The sequence below is a fragment of the Lycorma delicatula genome, chromosome 2, assembly GCF_047948215.1.
Source record: "Lycorma delicatula isolate Av1 chromosome 2, ASM4794821v1, whole genome shotgun sequence".
Classification (NCBI taxonomy): domain Eukaryota; kingdom Metazoa; phylum Arthropoda; class Insecta; order Hemiptera; family Fulgoridae; genus Lycorma; species Lycorma delicatula.
Window position 1 is genome coordinate 16,275,152 of NC_134456.1, and position 27,852 is coordinate 16,303,003.

Here is a 27,852-nt window from a genome sequence, read left to right on the forward strand (position 1 = left end):
TATTGGAATGTTTTCATTATTAATATCGGGCAGGTATAGGAATATCTTCTTCTTTCAAATCTTCTGGAATAGGAATATCTGAAGTATTTTCAGTATCATCCTTTATTCTTGAATCATTTGCGTTACCTTCATTTTCATTAGAATCTTTACTATCATCCATTCATCTTTTTCATTTTTATCTTTGTTACAATCAGAATCAGCATCAGCATCATCGTCGTCGTCGTCGTCGTCATCATCATAATCATCATCATCATCAAAATCTTCATCACTTACTTTATGTTTTGATAACTTTTCAGTTTCCTTCACTTCATCGATATCTTTCTTATCATTAACATCTTCAGGGGGTAATGGTACATCATTTCATCATTATTTTTATACTTTTCATCAACAGAAGGTAATGAAATATCCTCTTCTTCTTCATCATCATTTATTTTAAGTTTCTTTAATTGCATTTCATCATTTTTATGAGCAATATTCATGCTTGCAGCTGAATACATAGAAAAATTAGGACAATCGGCATCATTTTCATCTTCATCTTCATCATCATCATCACGATCAGAATGAATAGGCTTAGAAGATAACATAGAATCTGGTAATGGACCAACAGTTGGATACATTCCATAGTTTGGATGACTTTTCTCATCAAATCCTGAAAAAAAAAGTCAAGTGATGTAGCTATATGAAAATTAATAGGATTTTTAATTAAACAATTAAATGAATCCTTTCAATTTTTCAACATATTTGGTAATATTACCTATTTACAATTTACATATTTTCATATTTGTAGTATGAAAAACAATATATTAAAAAATATTGTTAAAGGGGACTTAAATCAAATAACAACAATGATTTTAAAGTAAAAAGAATAATGTACAGTGTACTACATTTAAATCTCAAAACTGCTGAAAACCTTTTAACCCTTGACATTTTGTAGTAGTCTTAAAAAAAAAAATTTCTTGTTTATGTAAAATAATTTGCTTCAAGTCAACTCATAAAAATGGGTGTACTACAATATTACCATAATAACTATAGCAATAAAACTATTGAAAACCTAAAATATTTTGTCAAGTCATATTTACAAATATTCAATAAGAATAAATTCAAATACACACACATTTCTCCCTTAAATCAATGTAAATTGGACAGATTAATATATTATTCAAGCATTTAGATAAAAAGTAGTCTCAATTTGAAGGTTTCATCCCCAAGTGATTCTGCTAATATGTGTACTTTTCTATCTGAAGAAGATACACAATTGTATGACAGTGCAAAAGAACTTAACTGGTAATTTTGTACTGATATGTTCACAGATTGTCATGTTGGGATTTAAATTACAATACAAGAAAGAAGAATAGATCAACAAGCTCTTTCAGTTTCTTCATTTCAAGAAAAAAATTAAAAATAAATGTATTTTTCAAGTTTATTAGAAAACTCAATTTTTTATTTCAGTATCAAATTATCATTTAATCTACGCAATAAATTTATTTTAGAAAATTCTTGCTTAAATATAAGTCAAATTTTGTACCTGCCCTATTTACAGAAAAGCACCATAATTCAAACACAACAAATTACCCAAATAAACCTTGGATAATGATTTGGACCTGTATGATGTGTTTTTATTAGGCATTTATTAAGTTTCCTTTTAAATAGATGATATAAACAAGCATTGGTCCATTTGGAGTAAATTGCTAATGGACTCTTATACTAGTTTATTTATACTTAACCTTTCTACACTTTTTATACAAAAATGTAAGTACAATTTATATACAAACAAATGTATAATACAATATTAATCACTATGAATTTAACATTTAGTATGTTAATCAACACACACTGCTTTGGCATTAGTCTGTGTACTGCAGAGTACAATATTCTAGCAGATGACATCAACTAGCAACATTTTACTGTTATATTTCAAAAGACCATAGCTCTTAAAAAGAGCAAATATTTTAAGTGCAAATTCTAGTATGGATGTCCTAAATAATGTTTTTATGGTGCATTTTCTGTATAATTTTTTAATAAGTTTTGTATATACATCTACTACCAAACGATTAATATTTTATTATAAGTGTGACAAAAGAGTAACAAATCAAGTTCATATCATCAAACAAAAAAATCAGTTAATATTATTTAATGTTTTAAATACTGTAATTGCAGTTTTTCAAACTACATTTTGAAACTGCAGGTCTAATAAAATTAATGGCAATGCAGAACCTTATCATTTTAAGTTGATGTAGACTTACATGATCGCTTTTCTTGCCATTCTGATTTTTATAAAATTTATTATACTTAAAATTGAAAGAAAATTTATTCAAACATAGGAATAATGGAAAAATATAATTAATAAGTACAGCAGACTGGGAATAAGTCCCACAGGAAGGACAATGTTTGCATGTATGGAAAGGTTAAAAACAGATAGCAATATTAGGAATAGTTAAACTATCTTTTTAATCAAATACCTTCCGATCTGACTTAGTTCCTAGTTTACGGTTGAATTCATACAATTAAGACACAGACCATCACCCAACCCATTTTCAAACTGATAACTGAATGTGCATACAAAAATAGCAAATTAAAATAAAAAAATTTCTTACCGTCTGATGAGTTTGAGTCTTCACACGGTTCTGCAGGATCATATTCTTCTGCAGGTGGTGGTGGAATTAGAGGTGGCTGTTGTGGTGGCAAAGGCTGATCATCAATAACAAGGCCACCTTCATCGTGTTCTTCATCAATATCATCTTGTTCAAGACCCATTAATAATGCTGGAGGTTCTGGTGGTGGCTCTAACGTACCATAACTTTTCTCACCACCTTCTTCACCATCATTGTCGGTTGTTCTCTCCGGTTCTATATCGCTATATATATCAACCTCTTCTTCTTCATTTGGTGAATTTGATGGTGATGGTTCTTGAGTAAATAACTGTGGATCAGAAAAAGGAGGTTGTCTCAAAGGAGGGACGACAGGATTTGTATGTATATTAGGGCGTCGAGGTGGTAAATTCATACGAAATCTTATTGGTGCTGCACATGTAAATGGAGATATACCAATACCATAATTAGAAGTAAATCCTGCTCTATTTGAAGGAAATGAAGATAGATTAGATGAAGGAAATGAAGATGATGGATTACTTGAATGCATGTCAGTCGGTCTTCCACTGCTAATATTTCTATCTCTTGACTGATAATCATAACTTGAAAATCTACTGCCATATGGATTACTACTACCAGGATATAATGGAGTCTTAGTGGTTTTACAGTTACCATTTTCTTTATTAACATTGACCCTTTTCTCTGTAACTTTAGCAGATACAGAACCATCTGTATGATTATGAATTATTTCAGCGTTTTTTGAATGCCACTTTGTCTGGCTATCTAAAATACTGTCAAGTAAACTACTGCCAGCAGGTTTTGTAGAAGTGGCTGGTTTATCGACAGGTCTTTTTTTTGCAGTTCCTGAACTAGCTTGTAGTTGAGAATGTGACAATAGAGCAACCGCTTTCTTACGACTCATTGTACGTAAATTACTTGATATAGTTGTTCGGTGGTTACGCTGTGTTAATACTTGTCCTATTTCACTGCTTCCACCGATAGACAAATCATCTTCATCAGAACATCTGAAATACAGAAATTAAGATAAAATGTTAAAAGGAATGAAAGATCTTAGGCAAGTCATTCATTTTGAACTTGTAAGTGAATAAAGGAGTTCTGCAGTTTCTCTGAGAACACCAGAAAAAAATTATATAACAGTTGTAATACAAGCAGTAATGATGTGGTGTAGTTCAAGCAGTACTGCTTACCAGACTCAAAACATTTCTGCAATCTTACTTTTCTTGCAAAAAAATATTTATAAAACCATCAAATGAATATAACACATTTTCTGGATGGATGGTCACAATATGTTCCACATATTCTCATTATTTTCGTTTAAATGGAAATACTTTTATTTTATAACAAATAATAAGATAGTATGAACAGCAGATAGTACTTAATTTTAATTTATTTTTTTAAATTACAGATACACATTGATTTTTTTTTCATAAATCACATTTACAAACATTAGAAGTTGAATTAAATTTTTGGGCTTCTAGACATATTATGAGAATTATTTTAATGCATTAATATTATAAACTGTTATTTAAAAATAACGTGCTTTCCAGTTATCTGAACTTAAAATTATTATATGTCTGGGCCTAATTCATATGGGTGATGACATTTTTTACACTAAAATGAAATCATACTTTGACAATAAATAACATTAACATACATTGACAATATAAATAATTCATTTTCTTCAGCAGTTGTATTTTTGAAATTTCAAATAACTCATTAACATATTGACCATTGTGTTAATAAAATTTACTATTATATGAAATATAAACCACCAAAACACAGTAATTAAGTTAAATTTCCCATATTAATTTCCGGTAACTAGTAGGTATATATATATATTTTTTTATCATATACATTAATAATTTTTTCTATTATTTTATACTAGCTGACCCAGCAATGCTTCACTATTGCAAGATTTGAGTATATAAGTTTGTTTCTGTTGAAACAAACTTAAATAAAGGAAATTTAAGAATTTCCTTTATTTATAACCTTCTTCTATATTTTCTAACTTATCTTTTTTAATCAAACCTCTTGCGATGTCCTATTAAAAAATCTTCTTTACCTACTCTTCCTCAAGCTTCTCTAAATTCCACCGGTTCATCTGACACTTTTTCTTCTGGTTTTCAAACCCCAATTTACATTTCATTTAGATAGGTAATCTTGGAGAGCTGCATAAAACCAGTCAAATCACCGAAGACAAAAAAAAGGAAAAATACACACACATACACGAGGGTGTCCCACTGACACCCTGTGTCAGGACATGTTTTACTGGTAAAAATAATGAAAAAAGTTCACATAAACATGTATCTGAAAATGCTTTGTTTTTGAGTTACGGTTAGTGAAAGATTTCGCCCAGATTTTAGCTATTTTAATAAAAAAAAAGCTCTACTGTAATTAGCCCAAATTAAGGAGTAAAGCTGATGGTTTCTTATGTAATTTAAGCTGGGAAATAGGATAAAACAAGTCGCAAAATCAAGTAGTTTTTTTTTAAGATATCCGACATAAAACATGAAATTTGGTGACGAAAAACTAAGTTTTTTTTAGGTCTGTAATACAAATAACTTTGTTAAATGACTAATAAATGTGAAAGATTTATTTACAAAAGCTGTAGAAAATTTAATTCTGAAAAAATTAATGTAAATACAACCAATAAAAAGTAAATAAAAATGTTTGAAAATTTGTTTTTTGTTGAAGCAAAACACAGGAAAAATAGAAAATAGTGTTATTCTTTCTGTACCTAATAAACATTATTCTTTATATAGGAAAACAAAAAATTAAATACATGAAATGATAAACAGTAACAGAATAACAATCCTCAATTACAGTAATTGTTACAAAAATTGTCCATAAATGATATTTTTAGAACTGAAGACTGTTTCTCGTAAAAGCGGCTTCATCAGTAAATAAAATTGAATTTACCTTATCGGCGTTGTCTACAAGTCAATGAAAGAAGTTTAACTACTGGTGAGCGGGGTGGGGGTGTGATCTGTTGGCCGTAAATTTTGAGGATTACCACACTTGTTTTTTGACAAACCAGTGCGAAATGAAGTTTACCTGGTACTAGTGTCTGGGCTATGCTGAATCACATGATGTTCATCAGTAACATGATGATTTAACTGGCATTCAACAGAAAACAATCACGTTGGAAGTGACTCTTTCATTCGTAAATACTGATACATTGAAGAAAAAGTTTTCATTTTTTGTTTTTAAAAAGAATGTTTATTAGATAGAGAATTTTTCATCTGTTTTCCTTCAATAAAAAACCTATTTTAAAAGTTTTTACTTACTTTTTATTGGCTACGTTTATATTAATTGTCTTAGAATTTAATACTGTACAGATTTTGATACTACATGTTCTGTCTGCACTTATTAGTCATTTAATGTTATTGTACTACAAACCTACAAAAAAAAACTTCATCTTTCGACACTGAATTTTGCTTTATGTCTGTTATCTTAAAAATTACTGGAGTTACAGATCTGGGACTTACTTTATCCTATTTCCCAGCTCAAATTATATAAGAAACCACAAACTTTACTCCTCAATTTAAGCCCCAAAAATTAAAGTTTATTTTTATTGGAAAAGCTGAAATATGGGCGAATGCTTTCACTAGCCGTAACTTGAAAACAAAGCGTTTCCAGACCTGTGTTTATATGAACTTTTTTTAATATATTCACCAGTAGAACGGGATCTGAAAGTTTCTGTTTCTTTGTGTGACACACACACACCACTATTATTCAACTGCACTCTAGAAATCATAATGAAAGAATGACTCAAAAAATGTCCCTCACAAGTAAAAACAGGCTGAAAAATCAAAATAAACTGTCTTGGTTTCTCCGACGACTTGGCACTGCTAGCAAAAGACATCAATGAAGCCAGATCACAGACAGTAAAACTTCAAAACACTGCGAATAAAATTGGGCTCAAAATATCATTTGAAAGACAGGGATTATGCCCCAAAAACCAACATGATTAAAAGTAAACATAAATGGTAATAAAATCAAAATAGTAACCCAATTTAAATACCTCGGAGAAATAATAACAAACAATACAAATTAAAAAAAATCGATCCAATAAGAAGAAACAAACTAGCCAAAGTTCAAAAATTAACCTGGTATACTTACAATAAAAAATGCTTATCAATAAATACAAAAATAAGACACTAATACACAATTATAAAACCAGAAGTCACTTATGCAGCAAAAACACTCTTCCACCTAAACAAACAATCAAAGATAGATTAGACTCCAGAAAATCAAAAGAATCTGAAGAACCTGCATTAATAAAAAGTGCCAGAAAGATAAGCAATGAAGGACTGTACCAAACAAAATTGCATACAAAGAATTAAAACTCAACACTGATACCATGGGGTAAGAGGAGACAAGGATTCTTTGGATGTATCATGAGGTTGCAAGAGTCAAGACTTCTGAAACAGCTAGTACAGTACAATCTCGACTCAAAAACAGGATGCAGATTGATCAGAGAAATAAGAGAGGATCTGAAGGAAAATTATTAGCCTTATACCAGAAGACCCCACAAGATAAGATAAAATTAAACAATAAAGTCAAGAAAAAAACAATCACTTCACACTTATAAGAAAAAACTCACAACATGAGCAAGAAAAGGCACAAAGATCGGAACATAAGAAAAAGTACTGGGAGGACCACAAAGCCCAAACAGTCCCAACGAAGAGACTTGGATACTGGATTGACTTAAGTGATCCTATGCGGTCATAAAAAAATAATATATAAATATTTTTTTTTTCAACCTCTGCAAAGTACAGGATTAGAGAACATGCTTTCCTTTACTTTTTTATGTATATCAAAATGGTTTTTGGTCCAAGCCCATCTTCAATGATCTTTTCCTTGTCTAGATTTACACATTAATTTTAGCTTTTTACATTTTATTTTGTAAAAATTGTTTGTTAATAAAATTTAAAACATTTTAAATATTTCACAACACATTTGTTCAATCAAGAGTATGAAAAAGTATTGCAATAACTATTAATTTATCCCTATTCCTATTTATTTATAGTTTATTTAGGTAACAAATTAATAGTTAGTGCAATACTTTTTCATTCTCTTGACTGAACAAATATTTGTTCTGAAATTTTTTAAATGTTTTACATTTTATTATTAACAAACAATGTTTACAAAATAAAATGTAAAAAGCTAAAATTAATGTGTAAACGTAGACAAGGAAAAGTTTATTAAAAAAATATACATATCATTGAATATGGGCTTGGCCCTGAAAACGTTTTGATGAATATAAAAAAGTAAAGGTAAGAGTGTTCTCTAATTCTGTTTTGCGGGGGCTGAAAAAATATTACTTTTTATTATATATAGTTATTTAATGTACAGAGGAAAGAAATGGACTACAAAAAATTTAATCTAAATAAATTAATATATAATCTTTTAATGATGCCTCAAAATTTAAGCATATTTTAAAATTCCTAGTTTATAAATTGTCATTTGAACAGAGTGCAAGTAATACATTCAATAATTAGACAAAATGTATTCTATAAAATAAAGAATCATCAAAAGACAACAGTTTGTATAACTTAAAATTTGAAATTATTTCCACAGTAAAATAATTAAATAAAATTTTGAAATTCTATAAGTGATTTTCTTCACATTCTTAAAATACCTGATTACAATACACCAATGAAATTTAGCAACAGGTATTCGGGTCATGAGACCGGTTCAGAAAAACTTTTTATTTACAATCCAATTATACATGCATTCTATCACCTTTGAAATAGTTCCCTTGGGAAGCTATGCAATGCTTCAAACGGCTTTCCCACTCTTCATAGCAGTGTTGGAACTCAGAAACCGGAATTTCCTTCAGATGTTCGGTTACATTTTTTTAATGTTCTTTACTGTTCCAAAATGGTGTCCTTTGAGGTATTTTTTAAAAGTCTGGAATAGGAAAAAGTCACAGCGCGATTCAAGTCAGGTGAATAAGGTGGTTGAGGAACTACAGGAATGTTTTCCTTTGCCAAAAACTCATTAACTGAGACTGCAGTGTGACAAGTTGCATTATCATAATGCAACATCCAGTTGTCTTTGATGGCTGGTCTCACGTGGGCAACTATTTTCCAGTCTGTCAAGAATTTATTGGTAAACATATTGATTTACAGTCTGTCCTGTAGACAAATACTCCAAAAGTCTCTAATTCGCTCAACACTGTCATCACTTTTTGACGTTTATGATCTTCCAAAGTATGGATCGTCCACAAATGATTCCCGGCCATCTGAAAATGCTTAAAACCAACTAAAAACTTGGGCTGGTGACAGAGTGTCATCTCCATATGACTTTTTCAATTTAATAAGTTTAAATAAGTTTCAGTAGCATTCTCACAGGGTTTAACATAAAACTTGATTGGACAATTTTGCTTATAATTAGTATCACTCATTTTTGTTTTAACGCACAACAAAAACTCATTTCATGAAAAGTTTTGTTTATGTCTCACGTGGCAACAATAGACTTAAGTATTAATACAAAATATAAATCAGCTGTTCATATAACCATATGTTACTAGTAACTTTACAGTGTTGTCATTTTGGCAGTAAAAAAAAACTAGTCTCATTACTTTATATACAGACCTCGTATGCTGTGTAAAAGGATTTTAACAAATGAAAAAATAATACCAGATATTAATGGTAAGTTAGAAGGAATGTTCTGAAAGTTCTTGGCCTGACCCAAAGATGGTGCAAGTATGACCAAATGACCTCCATATTTGTAAAGTACGATCCTTTAGATGCCCTGCTGGGACATGTGTGTTTAGTCACACATTTGTGGCGAGTACAGCTAGTTTTGACTTTCCTGAAAAATGGATAAAATTGAAGTTTGAGCCGTTAGGGAATACATTAGTTTAATAAGGTCCTGACAAACATACAAAAACAGATAGATTCTATTTTAAAGGATTCACCTCCTTTATTTTCAATAGTAAAAAAGTGGATGGCTAAATTTAAACAAAGATGACGAATGCTCAGGATGCCAAAAAGTCCCAACTACCAACAAAATCATTACAAAAATTCATAATGATATATTAAATGATTACCAACTAAAAGTACATGAACTTGCAGACATTGCAAACATCTTGATAGACCCCGTCTGCTACATTTTACATAATATTTAGGATATACAGAAGCTTTCTGCTTGACAGGTACTGTGTCTTTTTTAACAGTTAAACAAAAATGCATTTGATAGAATACTACTCGTAGGGTTTGGACTTATATAAAAACACAAATCTGCAGAGTTTTTTCAACATTTTACAGTAGTACATTTAAACATAGTTTCACTATTATTACACACCAGAGACAAAACACAATATGAAACAACTAAAAGTGCACCAAAGGAAGCAAATTAAGTTCCCCACGAGCAGGAAAATTCATGGCTAAGTTTTTTTTTTTCTTGTGGTGTGGTGGTCACAAACTAACTGGAAAAAACAGGACCACCACCAGGGAGTATTGCTGCATCAACTGAAGGATGATAATTTGGGTTAAACTTCCAGATCTGGCAGAAAACTAAATGCTCTTTCACTACGATAATTGTGTCTGTACACACTTCTCAGGGTGCTGCTTCCCAAAATAACCAAAAATGACCTACCAAATTACCAATTGTGATAGCTTAAAAATTTCAAGGATTCTGATTTTTTTCTGTAATCATTAAGATCTTATAAACATCTCCATTAAAAAAAATCAAATTACACTATTTATTGTTATTTTAGCTCTTTTTTAATGAAAAAATTTAACTTTCATTGATTTCCAAACAGACTTCTTGCTAAAATATATTTTAAAGAACTTTACCTAAATCAAATAATTTAAAAGATCGTACAAATTTGAAAAGTTAACAAAACAAAAGTTACTTAATGTGATGGAACATAAGTGGAAGAAATCTATCAGAGTATGTGTGATGTAATGGACACACTGTCTTAACAAAGAGGGGGATTATGAAAATGAGAAATGGCAGAAAAGTTAAGAAGGATCTGAATGAGATTTTACTACTGTCATTAAGAGCTGACCTAAGAGCATAACACAATTACAACATACCCAGAAAAATCATCAAGTCGATTGTGACTGCCAAACAAATCTAAAGTTGGAATCGCTTGGCTGAATGAACTATGAGATAACTGTGGCTGTGATAAAGTTTGTGATTCATTCTGGCTGGAACCAGTAAAACTGCATGATCCTTTACGATTATTGCACATAATCCCTAATTTCTTTGCAAGACGTTCCTTGACAGTTTTTTCTGAAGTACTCTTGGATGTCCAGCACCTTGTCTTGTTTTCTACAAAAAAGAAAAAGAAAATATAAATATATCTATAGAAAATATAACATTTAAAAGTTAATAGGTACTTGAACAAATGAATAAACAACTGCAAATATATGATGAAGATTTCAATTTTTAATGCTGACTTTAACATCTTTATTATAATTCTCTCATAAATATCACACTACTTTAATATAAAGCAATTATTTATTGTTTTAACCAATGTTTTTTTGAGATTTGTAATACAGACATCTAAAAAAAAATTAGTTTATAAAAATTATGGATAAATGAGTACAACTAAAAATACCGTTATTAAAAGTGAAAATCAACACTGATGTGATTATTAAGTTTCCCAAAACAAACCTTGATTCAGTTAATTTACCTCTTTAATCTAATAAGATTGTTATGCTATCTAAACAAAACTGTGTAATTTCAAACCATACCTGATATTAGAAAAGAATAAAGTAAACTTTATATTTAATATAAAAAAAAATTTGCGCTACAAAATTCTTCCTTAAAAATAGAGCTCTGCAGTAAATTAAAAACATAGCTAATAACAAACAATTAATTGGCTTGTATCTTAGAACATACTTAAAAAAGATACAAATGTAAGAATTCTGTGATTGGATAAAAATAATAAAAATGAAAAGCAACTAGACAAAGAGATCGCAACAGAGCATGAAGTAAGACTCTTGAAAGATTGAATTTTTTTAACCCGAATTATTAGTTCAAATTTCTACATGAGAATAAAAATACATTCAATATAAGAAAGATATTAGTGTGATATCATCTCATTATAATTCATATTAGCAATCTTGAGAAAAAATGAAAAAATATATAATTTTTCATGAATTTGTTCAACTTAAAAAGTATCTTGTAATCACCCTTGTAAGTGATATATTTTGTTTAAAAAATATCTTCAAAGAAGTTAAATGAAAAAAAAAAAGAAGAATTAAAGAGGCTACCACAGCAAATTCCTTTATGAAGTAAAAAATGAAATCAGAATTAGTTCATGTGGTGGCTTACAGGAGAAAACATTCACGTCAACAAAGAACCTTACCTCCAAAATGTTTTACAGTGAAATAAATAACACTGTAAAACAAGGCAATGAGCTATTTACTCATACATGTTACAAAGTTGAATTGAAGAAAATTATGTATAAAAAGTGTTATTACAACTCCCCTGGTTTACTGGTGTTCCAGTTAAAACGTATTTGGACGGACAAAAATTTATTAGAAGTCTTACTTAATATTAAAAAAAAAAAATGAATACTTGTTTCAATTGACATCCATAAAAAAATTCCCAACTGAGTTCTTGGTAAATGTGAAATAAAGTAATTTGTTACATTAAATGGGGGAACAATCTTATGATTAAGTGTTTAATTATAGATGGGATAGCAAAATCGTAATGAAGGAAAGGAGAGTTTTGATTAAACTAATGAGAAATTTTGTTTATCAAGACAATACAAAATGGTATTCTATTCTTATATAGAAATTTTAATGAAATTTACATGTACCCAACAACATCTTCCAAATAAATGAAACATTCCAAAATGGCAGCCATTAAAATTAGTTAGTAATTACCAGGTCTGGAAATATTAATATAGAACTATAACTATTCAGTCTACTAATATTTTTATCAAATTATCTTTATTAGATAAAATAATAAGCCATTTATCATTAATAAAGTGAACTCATTTGTTAAAATTGGTTGATAAATAGCTGAGATATGATTGAAATGGCTAAAATGGTTGCAAAAATTTATAACTATTATTTTAAAACTTATTATTTTTACATACTACACTAGAAATTAATTATTTTTAATTAAATTAGTGAACAATTCCTTTCGCATCTTGTTTATGAAAATCTAGATTCAGGTGTCTGGATATTGCCCACTGGGCTGGTCTAGCGATTAACTTGTCATCGCAAATCAGATGATTTAGAAGTCGAGAGTTCTAAGGTTCAAAGCCTAGTAAAGACAGTTACTTTTATATGGATTTGAATATTAGATTGTGGATACCGATGTTCTTTGGCGGTTGGGTTTCAATTAACCTCAGGAGTGGTGGACCTGAGACTGTACAAGACTACAATTACATTCGTACATATCATCCTCATTCATCCTCTGAAGTAATACCTTACGGTGGTTCTGGAAGCTAAACAGATAAAGAAAGATGTCTGGATATTGGTGATTACATTTTCCATTAATTCCTTATAACTGGTGGAACAGAAACGTCACATTTAGAAAACTTGAAAACAATTTTTTTTGTTATAGCACACCACCACATTTATACCAAAGTTTGAAATAAATAATTTAATAAGAAAACTTTAAATTTTTCTCCAATAAAGAAATCTTACCTTTCTCTTCCTGTATCTTTTCTTCCGTTTTCTAGGCAAATTCACTTCAATAACACCTTCATCAGTCGTTATTAATTTAATTTTAAATCTACAGTTTTTTCTTTTCCTTCTTCTCTTCGGTCTAGGTTTCCTGCGACTGCTTGGTGTCCCTGTTTTCTTTTGATTACCTTTTTGTGTAGTTGTAACAGCAGAATTTGTTTCTTCTTCACTATCATCTTCATTAAAATCAACATCATTTGCCGAGGACTAAAATAAAAAATGAATAATATAATACAAATCACCCATCAATACCTTATATCTTTTTACATTAGTATAACTGAAATCAATTATCTTTTGAATTCAAAATTACGACTGTTTCATGAAAACAATTTACAATTTAAATTGTTTTCATAAAAAATCCAATGTCTATTGAGTTAGGAAAATGGAATTCTATACTTGCTACTTTCAGAGTTGAACTTTCACTATATTAAATATACGGAATTTGTTAAATTCGCCTCTCGGACAAGATTATAATTTCCCAAAATTGAACACTTATTTGGTCCTAATTGAAAATAAAGGAAATTTCATTACAATTACTTTTTACACACTTGATTCTGCCAGCATATACTGATCGTTTATATAAATAGTTTATTTTTATTATATGGAAACAAGATAGTCTGTTCTAACTCTCTTTGCAATTGTAATTTCTTAAGAGCTTGCTTTTGATATGTTTATACAAAAATTTTTGATACAATGTCTGCTCAAAAAATTACAAAACAATTTTAAGAACAGATAGGACTTGGCTCTAAAAATTCTGTTATTGTCTATATTATTCTGTGTTCTACTCAAGTACTACTTAAAAAATTTGGTTGAAAAGTGTTAAAACATCCATAAAAAAATGTATAGAGGTTTAAATAAGTTTTTATTACCATAAGCTTTTTAAACGTACAATTCTATTACATTTTTACAAATGACCTTTGTTTTCTTGAAGTCCTGTAATTTGCAATATCAATGATGTGATTTATTGTAAGTCTAAAATTATTTATTTTTAAGTCTAAAAGCATAACAGTCACATACTGCTAATAATGTAAATAAAAATATTACTCACCTCATTTTGAAAATTATTAGAATTTACTAGAGCAATAATACGCTGACTTTGCCTAGTACGAGGTATTAATCGCTGAAGATGTCTTATGCTGGATCTTGCAGCTAAATTCCAATCATCATCAGATTCTGATAACTCATGACTAGGATCAGGCCTCAAATGATGAACTCGTCTAGCACTGTTTCTTAGTCGTCTTCTTGGAAGATAGTCACCAAATTCTTCATCTGAATCAGCAACCACCTTTACAAAATTAAAAAAAAAAACTTATAACCCTCCATTTTATGAATAAATATTTAAATTTGTTAAATCAGTCATTAAAGTAATCATTTTATTTTAAGAAAAAAAGAAGTTTGCAATAATATAACAATATAATATAATATACAGTTTACTTAGGTTAAAAATGAACATCTGCAAAATGCACAAATAAAACATCAAATTGCACTGAAATTTGTACATTGTAGTATTGTATGGTAAGTCAAGAGTTGAAAAAAATACTTTTAAAATTAATTACCGCTTCAGGAGTAAATGCAGCGGAAATTAATATCAAGGTGTACATTCTCACATCAGTATTAGATTTAATGTAACTTTTATTCATTAATAAAATTTAGATTGTGTCTGTTTTATTATTTGTAATGATTTATGAAAAATAATTGACAATATTAACAATTCAATTAATACCTTAAATAGTTAATAATTGCCTACTTAGGAAACATATTTTTATTTCATTTCTAGTAATTTTACATAAGGATGCTATATTTAAAAAAAATTTCAGTAAAAGTATTTTAATTAATTACAACAAATCTTAAAATGAAAACTAAAAAAAATTCCATAATTCAAGTGTATGCATAAACTGCGCTCTGTATATGAAAAAATTGAAATAGAAAAATATTCCTCCTTTTATGAATATCTTTAATTTTAACTTTTTTAGCTGGAGTTTATTTCAGAATAAATAAAAATTATAAAGCAATCTATTCAAACTCAACTAAATAACATCCAAATATATTTTTAATTACAATGTTCAGATATATTAAGTCTTTAATTAATAAGATAATAACACAATTTTATTTACTTGCTGTTTTATTTAAAATAGAGATTTAATAACACCGGTTAAAATTTATCAGCAATATATTTTACAATAATACAGAAATATTTAAGTAACTGGATAAATTATCTTGGGGGGATTAAAAAAAAGATTAGCATTTCTCTTCTCTTTTTTATTGTTAAAAAATAAATGTCAGAAAAAAATTTAGTAAGAATGTGTATAAAGGTACATACACCAGTATTTAAAAGTGGGTATTAAATAAGTCTGAAATAAAAACCTTAAAATAAATCTATTATAAAAACTTCCAAATTACAAAAAAGGTTTTTAAGTTTACCCCTTAGTTAAATAAATATTACTGATCATTATTCAACTTTTGAATATAACTTGATTTTTACAGCTAAAATAAACACATTTGTTGTTTCACTGCAAGTGGAAAATTTCCAAGAATCCAAGAAAATACCCAAAGAATATCATGTAATATTTTGTTAAATTGTATTTTGGCACTTTGATTGATACTTTTAGGTTTTGGAATCACCACTATCAGACACCAGAGGCATACATAGTAAAACAAATTGTTGTTCACAGAAAAGTTTGGATTGATTGCTCTTAAAAATGGCAGATTTAGAAAATTAATGAGGATAAAAGTATCAAATCGTAAGTACTTGTAACACTTACAGTAATAAAATCACAATTAAATTTGTCTTTTTAACATCTTTATATTTTCTAATTCATTTCTCATCTTTATTACTTATTAATTTAAATAAAAAATGAAATAGATTGTAGTCAGTAATACTTCTACAGTTCGCATAAAAGTTATTTAAAAACAGTTTTGATTACAATTATTATTTCTGATAATGTGATGATTAAAAAAATAAAATCATACCAAAAGAATTTTCCAACCACACAAGGGAACTGTTAAAAGTTAATTTTTTTTCACATGAATAAATATGTAAATGAATCTTGTTTATGCATTACAGGACCTTCTTTTCAACCATTATTTTCAGATTTTTTTTTGGAAATGAAAGTAAGAAAAAGGAAGCCTATGCGGTAACCACAAAAGAAAGAAAAATGATGAATTCTTGAAATAGTAATTAATATTTTAAATAGCTAGGATAAGAGCTGATATAAGAAAGGAAGATTGATGGAGATAGAAAAAATACAGGAGAGGGGAGTAAATTTTTATGAGAAAGAAAATAGTATGAAAAGAACTACTAAGTAGATGTAGAGAACTCTTACAGAAGGTGTATATTTCATGAAGTTTCTGATGAGGTGTAGAGATGTAGGTTCCTAAAAGGCAGGACAAAAGTAAATATAACAAGTTAAGAAAATTTTCTTAGTGATATTGTAAACAAGACCGATGGGGGAAACTGTATAAGAAATGCAGAAATTAGGGTGCTCATAGGAAATGGGATAAGAAAGACCTAACAACCAGGTTAAACTGAAGGTAAATGGGAGGAAATCATAGAAAAGGTGGCTAGATAAAATTAAGGAGGCTATTAAAAGGAATGTAGAAATAAAACTGCCAAAGATGTAATTAACAATATTTCTGCATTAAATCAAAATCCTATTACTGAAGTAAATTACTCATTACACTACATCTTAAGAAGATATATCACATTAATGCAATGCTGCTTAAAGAATTATTAAGTTTTTATTTTGATTTAAGAAATGGATGAAAATTTAAAAGTGTGATAAACTTACAGTAAATTCAAAATAATCTGAACACAGGGAATTTTTGTTTATTTCTATGTTGTGGCTACATTGCTGTTTGGTTACACCACACTGATTCTTCAAGTTGTCTGTGTAACATGAGATTTTTTGTTCTTCAGTTGTTTAGCAATTTTCATTTTGTAAATAGTGTTTTATGAAAGTTAATATTATTTTTTATTACAAAATCATAGTTTTGAATTTTTTATTCTGTATGTCTTAAATATATAATAATGACATAATTGCAACTAAAGTATTAAAAAATTATTTCTCTTTCTAAGCATGCCAGTATAACACGAAAAACAGCTTCTGAGTATGGTGTTGAACTAGAGAAAGTGAATTCTATTTTAAAATAATTTAAAGAAATTGGTTCCTTTTCATCTCAAAGGAAAACTACTCCATCACAGGATTAGTGAGAAAAGTAAACTTCATCCAAAATTATCTGTTGTGAACTTAAGACTTTAAAGCCAGTGAAGCAGATTTACATGTGACAATTGTTGGATGCTGACTTCTTGCAGCTGAAAGGGAAAGCTCATTGGCCATATAAACACAGCTTTTAACACCAACAACATCCAGTAAAAAAGGCTCTTGTGGGCCATAGCACATGCCAACTGGATCAAAGGAGACTAAAAAAAAATGTTACGTTTTTCGAGTCAAATTTTTATGTTCAGGGGTGAAGGGTTCCATATGTTAGAAAAGCATCAGATGAAAATAGATCTAGCTCATGCCCAACAATCAGATAAAAATATTTTTAGGGATTGTTTCATTTTGAGGGCCTTGGCTGATTACTTCTAAAAAATGGCATTATGAAAATTTTGGACATATTAAGATTCTGAAGGAAAGGGTACAACTTCAAAACAAATTCCCACAAGGTAACAAAGTATTCCAACAAGATTTGGCGCCATGTCAACTGCTAAAAAATGGAAAAATTTTTCATTCTTCCCATAGCCAGGCAACTCCCCACACTAAAACCCAATTGAAAATTTTTGGGCAATAGTCAAAAAATGGATTTTATCACAAAAACTGACCTCATTAAAGCAAAAATATCAATATGGTTTCATGAAGAACAAATCAGAAAAATGTGTAGTATCCTAGGTGAATCAATGCCAAATCATGTACATGAAGTGATTAAGAAAAAAAGAAGACTTATTTATTATTATTATTAATTTTTATGACCGCATAGGATCACTTTAGTCTGTTATCCAAGTTGTTGTCCATTATGCGATGGGACTATTTGGACCTTGCAGTTCTCTCAGTACTTTTTCATATGTTTTGATCTTTGTGCCCGTTCTACTGTTGAAAATGTTCACATTCTGAGTTTTTCTCTTGTGAGTGTGAAGCAAGTGTTTTTGTTCTTGATGAATTTTATCTTATCTGTAGTGTCTTCTGGTGTAAGGTCGATTTCCTTCAGATCCTCGCTTATTTCTCCATCTGCATTCTGTTTTTCGAGTTGAGATTGTACTGAACTACCTGTTTTATGAGTCTTGAACACTGCAGCCTCATGATAAGTCTAAAGAATCCTAGTCTCCTCTTACGTATGGTATTTATGATGGGTTCTAACTCTTTGTACACGACTTTGTTAGGCACAATCCATCACTGCCCATCTTTCTGGTACTTGTTATTAATGCAGGTTCTTCCAATTTTCCGAAGTCTGTCTTTGATTGCTAATTCAGTTGGAAGTGTTTCTGCTGCATAAAAGGCTTCTGGCTTTATAACTGTGTTGGAGTGTTATATTTTTGTATTTATTGATAGTCATTTTTTATTGTAAGTGTATCAGGTTAATTTTTGAGCTTCAGCTAATTTGTTTATTCTTATTTAGATTGAGGTTTTTTTGTTAAGGTTGTTTGTTATTATTTCTCTTATTTAAATTGGGTTACTATTTACATTTTATTACTGTTTATGTTTATTTCTTTTAATCATGTTGGTATCTGGGGCATAATTTCTGTCTTTTCAAATGACAGTTTGAGGACAATTTTATTTACAATGTTTTTAAGTTCTAATATCTCTGATTTAGCTTTGATGATTTCGTTGGCTATCAGTACCAAGTCATCGGCGAAACCAAGGCAATTTGTTTTGATTTTTTGGCTTATTTTTACTTTTGGGGACTTTTTTGAGGCATTTTCTTATTACTATTTCTAAAGCACAGATGAATAATACCAATGAGAGCCCATCGCCTGGGTACAGTCCTCCGGTTTTGATCTCAAATTGTTACTAGAGCTTGCCTCTGAATTTGACCTTAGAGTTTGCAAGGATCAATTTTATCATGTTTATTATAATTTGGTATGTAATCTGAGGTATCTTAGAATTTTTAGTAGGGATTCGCTGTATATGTAGTCATAAGCTTTCTTGAAATCTACTAATGTTATCACCATGTTTCTGTTTCTTTCCCTGTTGCAATTCATTATTAGCTTGAGACTCATGATCTGGTCTGGACAGCTCCTCCAAGGTCTGAAACCTCCCTGGTATCCTCCTAGTTCTTTCTTGAGTTGTGAACTAATCCTGTTGAGGATGATTTTTGAAAGAATTTTGTATGTTGTGTCTACTAGAGAGATTCCATTGTAATTGTTAGGGTCTATTTTGTCGCCTTTTTTGTGCAGTGGATGGATGAGGGCTGTCGTCCAGTGTTCTTCTTTGATCCACATGTTGACAAGCTGTTGATTAAGGGCAATTTTTGCTGATCTCCTGCATGTTTCTAGATCTCTAAAAAAGTCTGATCTTCTCCTGCTGCTTTGTAATTTTTCATTTCACCCAGTGCTTGGTAGACTTCTTTTATTGTGGGAGGGTTGATGTTTTCTGGTGGTGTTGGTGTTGAAGTTTAGAAGTTCTGTTGGTAATTCACAAATTAGGAGTTTGTTAAAATATTTAGCTAGCATTTCCATGTTATCTTTATTGTTATGGGCCAGTTAAACATTTTCATAATTTATAAAGAAAGGAAGTTCGTATTTTTGGGGCTGATTTTTGAAGATTTTGTACTAATCTCGAGTGTGTTTTATTGAATTTTTCTTCTATTGACTTCAGTTTGTCTTTATGGTGTTGCCTTTTTATTCTCCTTAGGGTTCAAGTGAAGTGAAGTTTCTTTTCTTTGTTTTACTATATTTTGGAAGGTGTTTCTGATTTTTGGGATTGGTGAAATAGCCACGCTTGATGTCTTTTCTCCACTGTTTTGTCAGATTCGCTGTTCCATTACTGATGTTTTTACGGGATTTTATTGGGGCTAATTCTACAGTTTGTTTAAGGTTATTGACTAGATCTTTGAGTTTATCGGCGATTGTTATTTTATCGCCTGCTTTTTGGTTATTTTCACTCTTGACTAGTTGGATAGGATCCATTTTACTTTTAGTTTTAGGGACTTGTTTTGTCACTTTCTTTGGGGAGTAAATTTAATTTTAATTTTGACTACATAGTGATCTGAGCCTGTGTATACTTCTTGGAGGACTTTTGCGGTGTAGATTTCCTTGTGGTGGTGTCTTTCCATCAACACATGGTCTAGTTGCCATTCTCCTTTAGTATAGTCGGGGCGTTTCCAGGTTTTGAATTTTTTAGGTTTCCTCTTGAAATATATGGATTTTGAGATTAGGTAGTGGTTTCTGTATAGGACAAGTCTCTGTTCATTTTTGTTTGTTTTCTTTTCAGTGGGCTATTTTCCGATGATGTTGTGATATCTTCTTTCTCTGCCTAGTTGAACACTTAAGTCTCCAATTAACTGTTTAAAAAGCTTTTTGGGGATATTTGTAGTCAGATAGAGTGGATTCCAGAACTTTTCTGTTTCTTTATGTTCATTTGAAGAGTTATTTTTATTACTAGCGGGTGGATGGGCATTTATTATAGAGCAGATTTAATTACATACTTTTAGGGTGAGTGTTGAGTCTTGGAGATTGTGATTTGAATTCTGGTATGTAGTTTTTTATTATTAGAGGCTGACTAAAAAGATTGTTACAAACTGTGGGACATTTTTCATCTCTTTCTTCCCAGATATACCTTTGCAGGAGCCTACATCCTTCAGATTCCATGGAGTCCTAATTGGTGTTTATTTTTTGCAGACCCATGATGAGAATTTTGTTAGTCCATTAAACGAGTTATTATTTTTAGTTTATCAGTCTGCACGAGCAACTTTACATTGTGTGTGGAAATGTAAGTGATTTGCTTTGCTTTGATTTTGGGCTTTGTATTTTTCTTGTTCACATGCATAATGTTGGGGCATTCCAATGCTTCTGATCGCATGTTATCTTTTACGTGGCAGCCCAGCAAATCCAAATGCTGCCTTCTCTAAACTCTGGTGTGGCTTGGTTCAACCGATGGAGTTTTCCTTAAAAGACCTTTCGTGATTGATTGTCAAAGGAGAGTGGTACTAGGTCCTCAGTTACAACTCTAAATATGATCTAGTGAGGTGTGATTTGATGATAAATGAAGCTGTGAATATTGTTTAGATTCAGTTCACTGAAACAATTTCTCCTATTTGTTCTGGATATAACCATGCACACGTCATGGAGGCTCAATCTGACTTTTATTAAAGTTGTTATTTTGAAGAAAAGTTATAACTCTGATCCTAAACATTACGCCTATTCATTGCAAGATATTCACAAATTGTATAGATATGAGTTTTTTCTAAATAAGTTATTTTTTATTAAATAACATCTGTAAAAATAGATATGAAAAACAGGGGGGGATTGACAATAAATACTCTGCGTGTGTGCTGATGTTAAAAAAATTATATTACATTAGAAAACTATATATCTTTTACTTACACAATCAAATTCTGGCTCCTCATTAATTCGTAAAAATAAACAATCTGTTTCTTCAGGTACGCTTTTTTTTAATTCTGTTTTAACTACAATGAATCTTCATCAATCAATGAATTGTTTATGGATGCATTCATTTTCTGTAAAATAAGATCCAAATTCTTATTCATTTAAATGTAAAAAATAAAATCAATCATAGGCTGAACACAACAATTATTCTTCTATGAGTTTTGAGCTCCTAACTCAGTAGTTGTCTTTACATCTTAATGATTAATTTGCAGTAAATTTTTAAAAGGTATACCATAAAATGTAATAATTTTCCATTCAAAATAAACAATCAAACCCGTTAAAAAGATGTTAAAAATAAATTATTTACCATGTTTAAATAGCTGCCTACAATAATCTGCAGCTACATAAATGAAATTTAGTTGGCGGTTTTTTGTTTCCTTTAACATGAGGGACTGATAGCACGAAAAAACTTTTTTTTTACAAAAACGTTATTCGCTCTGAGAACCTATAATTTATTTTAATCATTTTTCAGTCCTTAAGTATAACTCAGAATTATGTTGTTTATATGTAATTTAATTCATCAGAATTAACTATTTTTGGTTTTATCTAGAAAAATAAGAATATTTATTTCAGTTGATAACAAGTACAGTTGGAATAGAGCAGAAGGTTAACCAGAAGAGGAATGCTAGCGGCTGAAGCTTGATTGAAAGTGATGCAAGAATTTTGCCAAGGATAACCATATTATGGTAAATAAATATAGTAAAATTTCTCATAAGCAGAAGAATGCAGCAAATGTTATGGATACCGGAAAATTAAAAATTTGTGAAAAATAATTTGTTCATTTTAAAATTATCAGATATATTAACATTTATTATACGGTAATTATATAAAATTATAGACTCAGCTCTAATGTTTTTCATATTACGTCACTAAATACAGTTTATATTTTAAAAATGAAACCAATTAAGAGATAGAAATATGAAAAAAAATATAAATTTTTCCTCAAAAGTCACTCTCCTGGTGTTGAGGGTCAGTGTCAAGAGGTTCTGGTCATTCTTTACAGTTGTACAGCTCGCTAATCATTTTAAATAAAGCATGTTTAGAATTAAGGATTAAATTAGTAAATTTTTTTAACCTCTATTTAATTTACTCCCATTAAGACATTTATCATCTAATACATTTAATTTTGGAATGTTAATATTTTAAATATTGCATTTAAGCAAAACCATTTAATAAAACTATGTCCAAAACAAATATTCTTAATGGGATAAATTTTAGATTACCTACTAATAATTTCACAAAATTAATTTGTTCAAACAAGACTTTAACTAAATTTGGATAATATTAAATGAAAAATATGACACTGGTATTATACTGGTTGAAACATAAAATCAATTGACATTTGCACCTGGAAGCTACATGCATCTCTTTGGCTGGTAAACAAATACACCTTTGTTTATATTTTGGAGGTAAATTTTAATAACATTTCTTGTTTAGTCTTTTAAAGGCTATTAAAAGCTGGTTCTGGTTACAAATCAAAATACAAATTACATATCAATAAAGATGGGCAAATATGATGATATTATTCAGAATTAGTTATGCTGAAAACCAGCCACAGGTTAATTAGTTATAAATAATTAATTTAACTATTTCCACTACTAACCATGTCATTGAGGTAGTTAATACCTTGCCAGGCATACAACCAATGAGAAATGATAAAGCAGTTAAATGGTAAAGGTTTTTTTTTAATATTAATAAAAAAATTTAAATCACATAAAAATGACCAGTTTAAGATATAAATCGTATAAAATAACTTAGTATATCTATTTAATTCAGTATACTGTTGTGCAGAGCGATCGCTTGTTGCGTTTGACGATAAGATTACCAAACAGTTATAGCAGCTATATACTTCTACTCCTTACCAGTTATTTCCAAATAACTATCGCAAATTTTTATCTTCTTTTATTAATCATGTCGGAGTTTTGTGGTTGCTTCAAGAAACCCTGTAATATCAATTAAGCGCTGATTGTACCCTGTATAACTGAACTGATTGAAACCAGTAATATAGAAGTGCTGATTAAAAACTGCTTAAATGCCCTTTGCATCAACTAAACTATTATATTGAATGGAAATAACAGAATTTACTTTAAAAAGGCTTACACAAATTACATTTAAACATGGAAATGTAGACTGTAAAGTTAAAAATATCCTACCCCGAAATGTTTCTCTGACTCTAAACCTTAGGATTTGGAAAAATAAGTACTCCAAGAAATCAAATCACTGATCTCATATCAATTAGTAGATATTAAAGATGTGTTGAAAAGCACTAACAACAATATTAGAGAACTACGTCATTTTGAGAAATGTTCTCAGAAAAAATTGATGATTTTACTCCTATTATTAATAATTTAGTGTGTTATAAGCTTATAAGAATATAAACAAAGAAAATTAATCTTTCTGAAAAGTAAAATTAATGAAATAGAACTTCAGGTCGTAAACCCATGACAGTACACAACACTTAACGATTTGAAAATTCATGGGATTCCTGTTAGCCCAAATGAGGATGTGTGCTGCGTAATGGAAGATATTGCTAAATCGGTTAATAAACATAATAATCAACATCTAAACACCAATACTGTTCACAGAATTCCAGTGAATAAGAATGCCATCATGCCTATAATTGTCAGATTTAAAAGTAGACTAACAAAATGTAATTGTTTCAACAAGTATAAAAATCTACAAAAACAATTGAAAAATACTACTGAATCAACCTCTCCTAAATAATTAACTAACTACTTAACACATAAACAGGAACTTGCCTGATGGTCCAATAACCATCAATGAAAACTTCTCACCGTATTACAAAAATCTCTAATCAAACTTTAAAATTTTTGCTAAGTACAATGATTATAAATTTACATGGATAAACAACAGAAGAAAATATATTTGTTATGACGTGACTTCAAGACTGACTAATAGTGCGAATTTGAAAAAATTATAATCTCTAACAAATACAGGTAAGTACTTCTTCCTTTTTTTCTTATGATGAATATATATTCCGTATATAATATAATAGATTCTGATGTATAAAATACTGGTGTAATAGATAATTTTTTTTGAATGTTCTATAGATATGGTTAAGGAGGATGGTAACTGCAATATAAAAATGTTAAATATTTTATACATGAATATTTGTAATATAAAAAAAATTTTGATTAACTGGTTCATCATTTAGAAAACTTTAAAATAAATTATGATACAATAGTACTTTCAGAGACTTGAATTAGTGATGATCTATTTAATTATACTTTCGATAGTTATAAATCTTTCAGAAAATGTTCTTATCAAAACAAATGCAATGGTGTGTGCATGATGTTTGAGAAGAATTATGTTGAAATTGATGCTATCTCTATAAATAAACTAGAGCGTAATGCCTTATGTTTGAATTTAAAGCTAAATAACCTTATAATTAAAATTATTGTTCTCCTAATAGTAATGTTGAAATTTTCTTAGAAAGTCTAGATAATTTGTTGAATCTAATATAAAAAGATAAATACAATTTGACCATAAGTGATATCAATATTAACATAGATGCCTTCAACTATACATCTCATGATTAAATTTTTATTCTTAACTCGCAAGGGTATTGTTCCTATTTAAATGCAGTCTTAAAAAAGACTACAAGTTCCCGTTCATGTCTATATCATGTATTCTTTAAGAATACTAACAATCAATTTAAAAACTGTCTTAGCAATGTGTTAAGAACTAATATTACTGATCGTTATACTGTTTCCTTTCATATACCTTTCGATGCCTAGTATAATACTGGTTTGATTGGAAAACATAATGCCACTGTATCCAAAATTAACTATGACATGTTACTGAAATCTCTTTCTCAAGAGATTGTAATTTTAAATATAATAATGATAACTTAAGATATAGATAAATTAACAGATTCCATTTTGAATATATTATTGTATCATATTCGTACTCTGATTGTTATATCACACATCTCGCATAAAAAAAAGAAAATTAAAATCTTGGATCACTAATGGTATCATCTGCTCCATTAAAGTCAGAAACAAAATGAGCAACCGTTTAAAAAAAAACCATTTAATATACAATAAAAAAATAAATATAACAATTATAATAAGCTTCTAAAAAAACTAATCTCCGTCTCTAAACAAAATTATTATCATAATAAACTTAATAACTATAAAAACAATAGCTACAAAATGTGGAAAAAATTAAAAGAAATTATTGATAAAAATAATAACGTTTACAGTAATGTTAGTATTAATGTAAATACACTAAACTAACTTTTTGTCGATTCAGGTATAAACTATTCGCATCTCATACCTTCACTGAGTTTGTATGACAAACTTTCTGTTGAGAGAGATGGTTCTGAATTGACTTGGACTTGTGGTTGCCACATCATGACAATGCTCTTGTCCATTCTTTGTCTACAATTCATGGTTTCTACGCCAAGCAAAGAATTGTACAGGTTTTCTGGGCTCCTTACTTTCCAAATATGATTTGTAATTCTTCCCCAGTCCTATGAAAGTGTCCCAATTTGAGGGCTGAGAGAACAAAATTAGAATGTGACAGCTCAATTGACAACCTTATCAAAAGAGAACTTCCAGCAATGGAAGAACTTTTAAGACTTTCTTTTTCTTGTTTAGCCTCTGGTAATTACCGTTCAGATAATACTTCAGAGGCTGAATGAGGATTATATGTATGAATGTAAATGAAGTGTTGTCTTGTACAGTCTCAGTTCGACCATTCCTGAGGTGTGCGGTTAATTGAAACCCAACCACCAAAGAATGATCTAGTATTCAAATCCGTGTAAAAATAACTGGCTTCATATCCACGATCTAGTATTCAAATCCGAGTAAAAATAACTGGCTTTACTAGGACTTGAACGCTGGAACTCTCGACTTCCAAATCAGCTGATTTGGGATGACGTGTTCACCACTAGACCAACTCGGTGGGTTAGCAATGGAAGAACTGGGTTAAATAAAGTCAACAAGTAATTTATTTCTTGGCCTACAGCTACTTTTTCAAAAGAATTTGTGTTTATTAACTGAGAGTAGAAATACACTAAATAAATAATTCTTATGAACAAAATTAATTACTTATACGTAAATAAAACACAAATTTCTTATAAAAATTTATTTGAAATAAAAATATATAAACTAATTTTAGACTGTACATCATATCTTAATCTTGGATGAATTATATATATATATATAAAAAAATCTTATGACAACAATTTTACAGAATATGTTTCTTCTTTATGAAAATTAATATTTTTTAAAAATCTATCTTTTCTATTAAAAGACTTACAACAAAAATCACACATAAATTTTTTCTGACCGGTATGAACAGAAAGATGTCTTTGTAATTGATAATTGATAATTCTCCATAAAAGACATTTCACAAAAATTACATACGAATTTTTTCTCGCCAGTATGAATAGCTAGGTGTCTCTTCAAAGTATTACAGCGATTAAAAGATTTCAGGCAAATATTACATGAAAAGTTTTTCTCAACGTAATGAGTAGATAGATGGTTTTTTAATATATTACTCTGACTAAAAGATTTAAGGCAAATATTACAAGAGTACGTTTTCTCATGAGTATGAGTGGAGAGATGTATAATTAATACTCCCTTCTGATTAAAAGATTTCAGGCAAATATTACACAAGAACTTTTTCTCTCCGTTATGAATTGTAAGATGTTTTCTCAAATTACTACTATTACAAAAAGATTTTAAACAAATATTACATGTAAAATTCTTCCCTGAATGAATTAGAATGTTTCTTCAAATTATAATTATTGTAAAAAGATTTTTCACAAGCGTTACATTTAAATCTTTTTCCATTGATATGAGTAGAAAAGTGTCTGTTTAAATTACCTCTCCGATAAAATGATTTTTGACATACAGTACAGTAGTAACATTTTTTTCCTATATGAATATCACTGTTATACTTCAGTCTATATTTTGTCTTGAATGTTTTTTCACAATGATTACACGTA

At 29.4% G+C, this 27,852-nt stretch overlaps 2 protein-coding genes across 2 annotated transcripts in view; both read right to left on the minus strand.

Moving 5' to 3' along the window:
• Positions 1-302: 302 nt before the first annotated feature.
• Positions 303-13,372, minus strand: LOC142320504 (uncharacterized). The gene is made up of 4 exons (XM_075358366.1): positions 13,235-13,372; positions 10,661-10,898; positions 2,595-3,613; positions 303-649 (listed from the first exon to the last, which is right to left on the minus strand). Exons 2-4 carry the CDS (start codon positions 10,816-10,818, stop codon positions 303-305), a joined length of 1,524 nt encoding a protein of 507 aa, XP_075214481.1. The 5' UTR covers positions 10,819-10,898; positions 13,235-13,372.
• A 1,053-nt stretch (positions 13,373-14,425) lies between these two features.
• Positions 14,426-27,852, minus strand: part of LOC142320505 (uncharacterized) — a 75,453-nt gene continuing 62,026 nt past the window's right edge. Inside the window, exons 8-9 of the mRNA XM_075358368.1 lie at positions 21,813-21,946; positions 14,426-14,558 (exon numbers count right to left, since the gene is read on the minus strand). Of these exons, the coding sequence (XP_075214483.1) occupies positions 21,896-21,946 (51 nt within the window). The 3' untranslated portion in view covers positions 14,426-14,558; positions 21,813-21,895. The remainder of the gene's footprint in view (positions 14,559-21,812; positions 21,947-27,852) is intronic.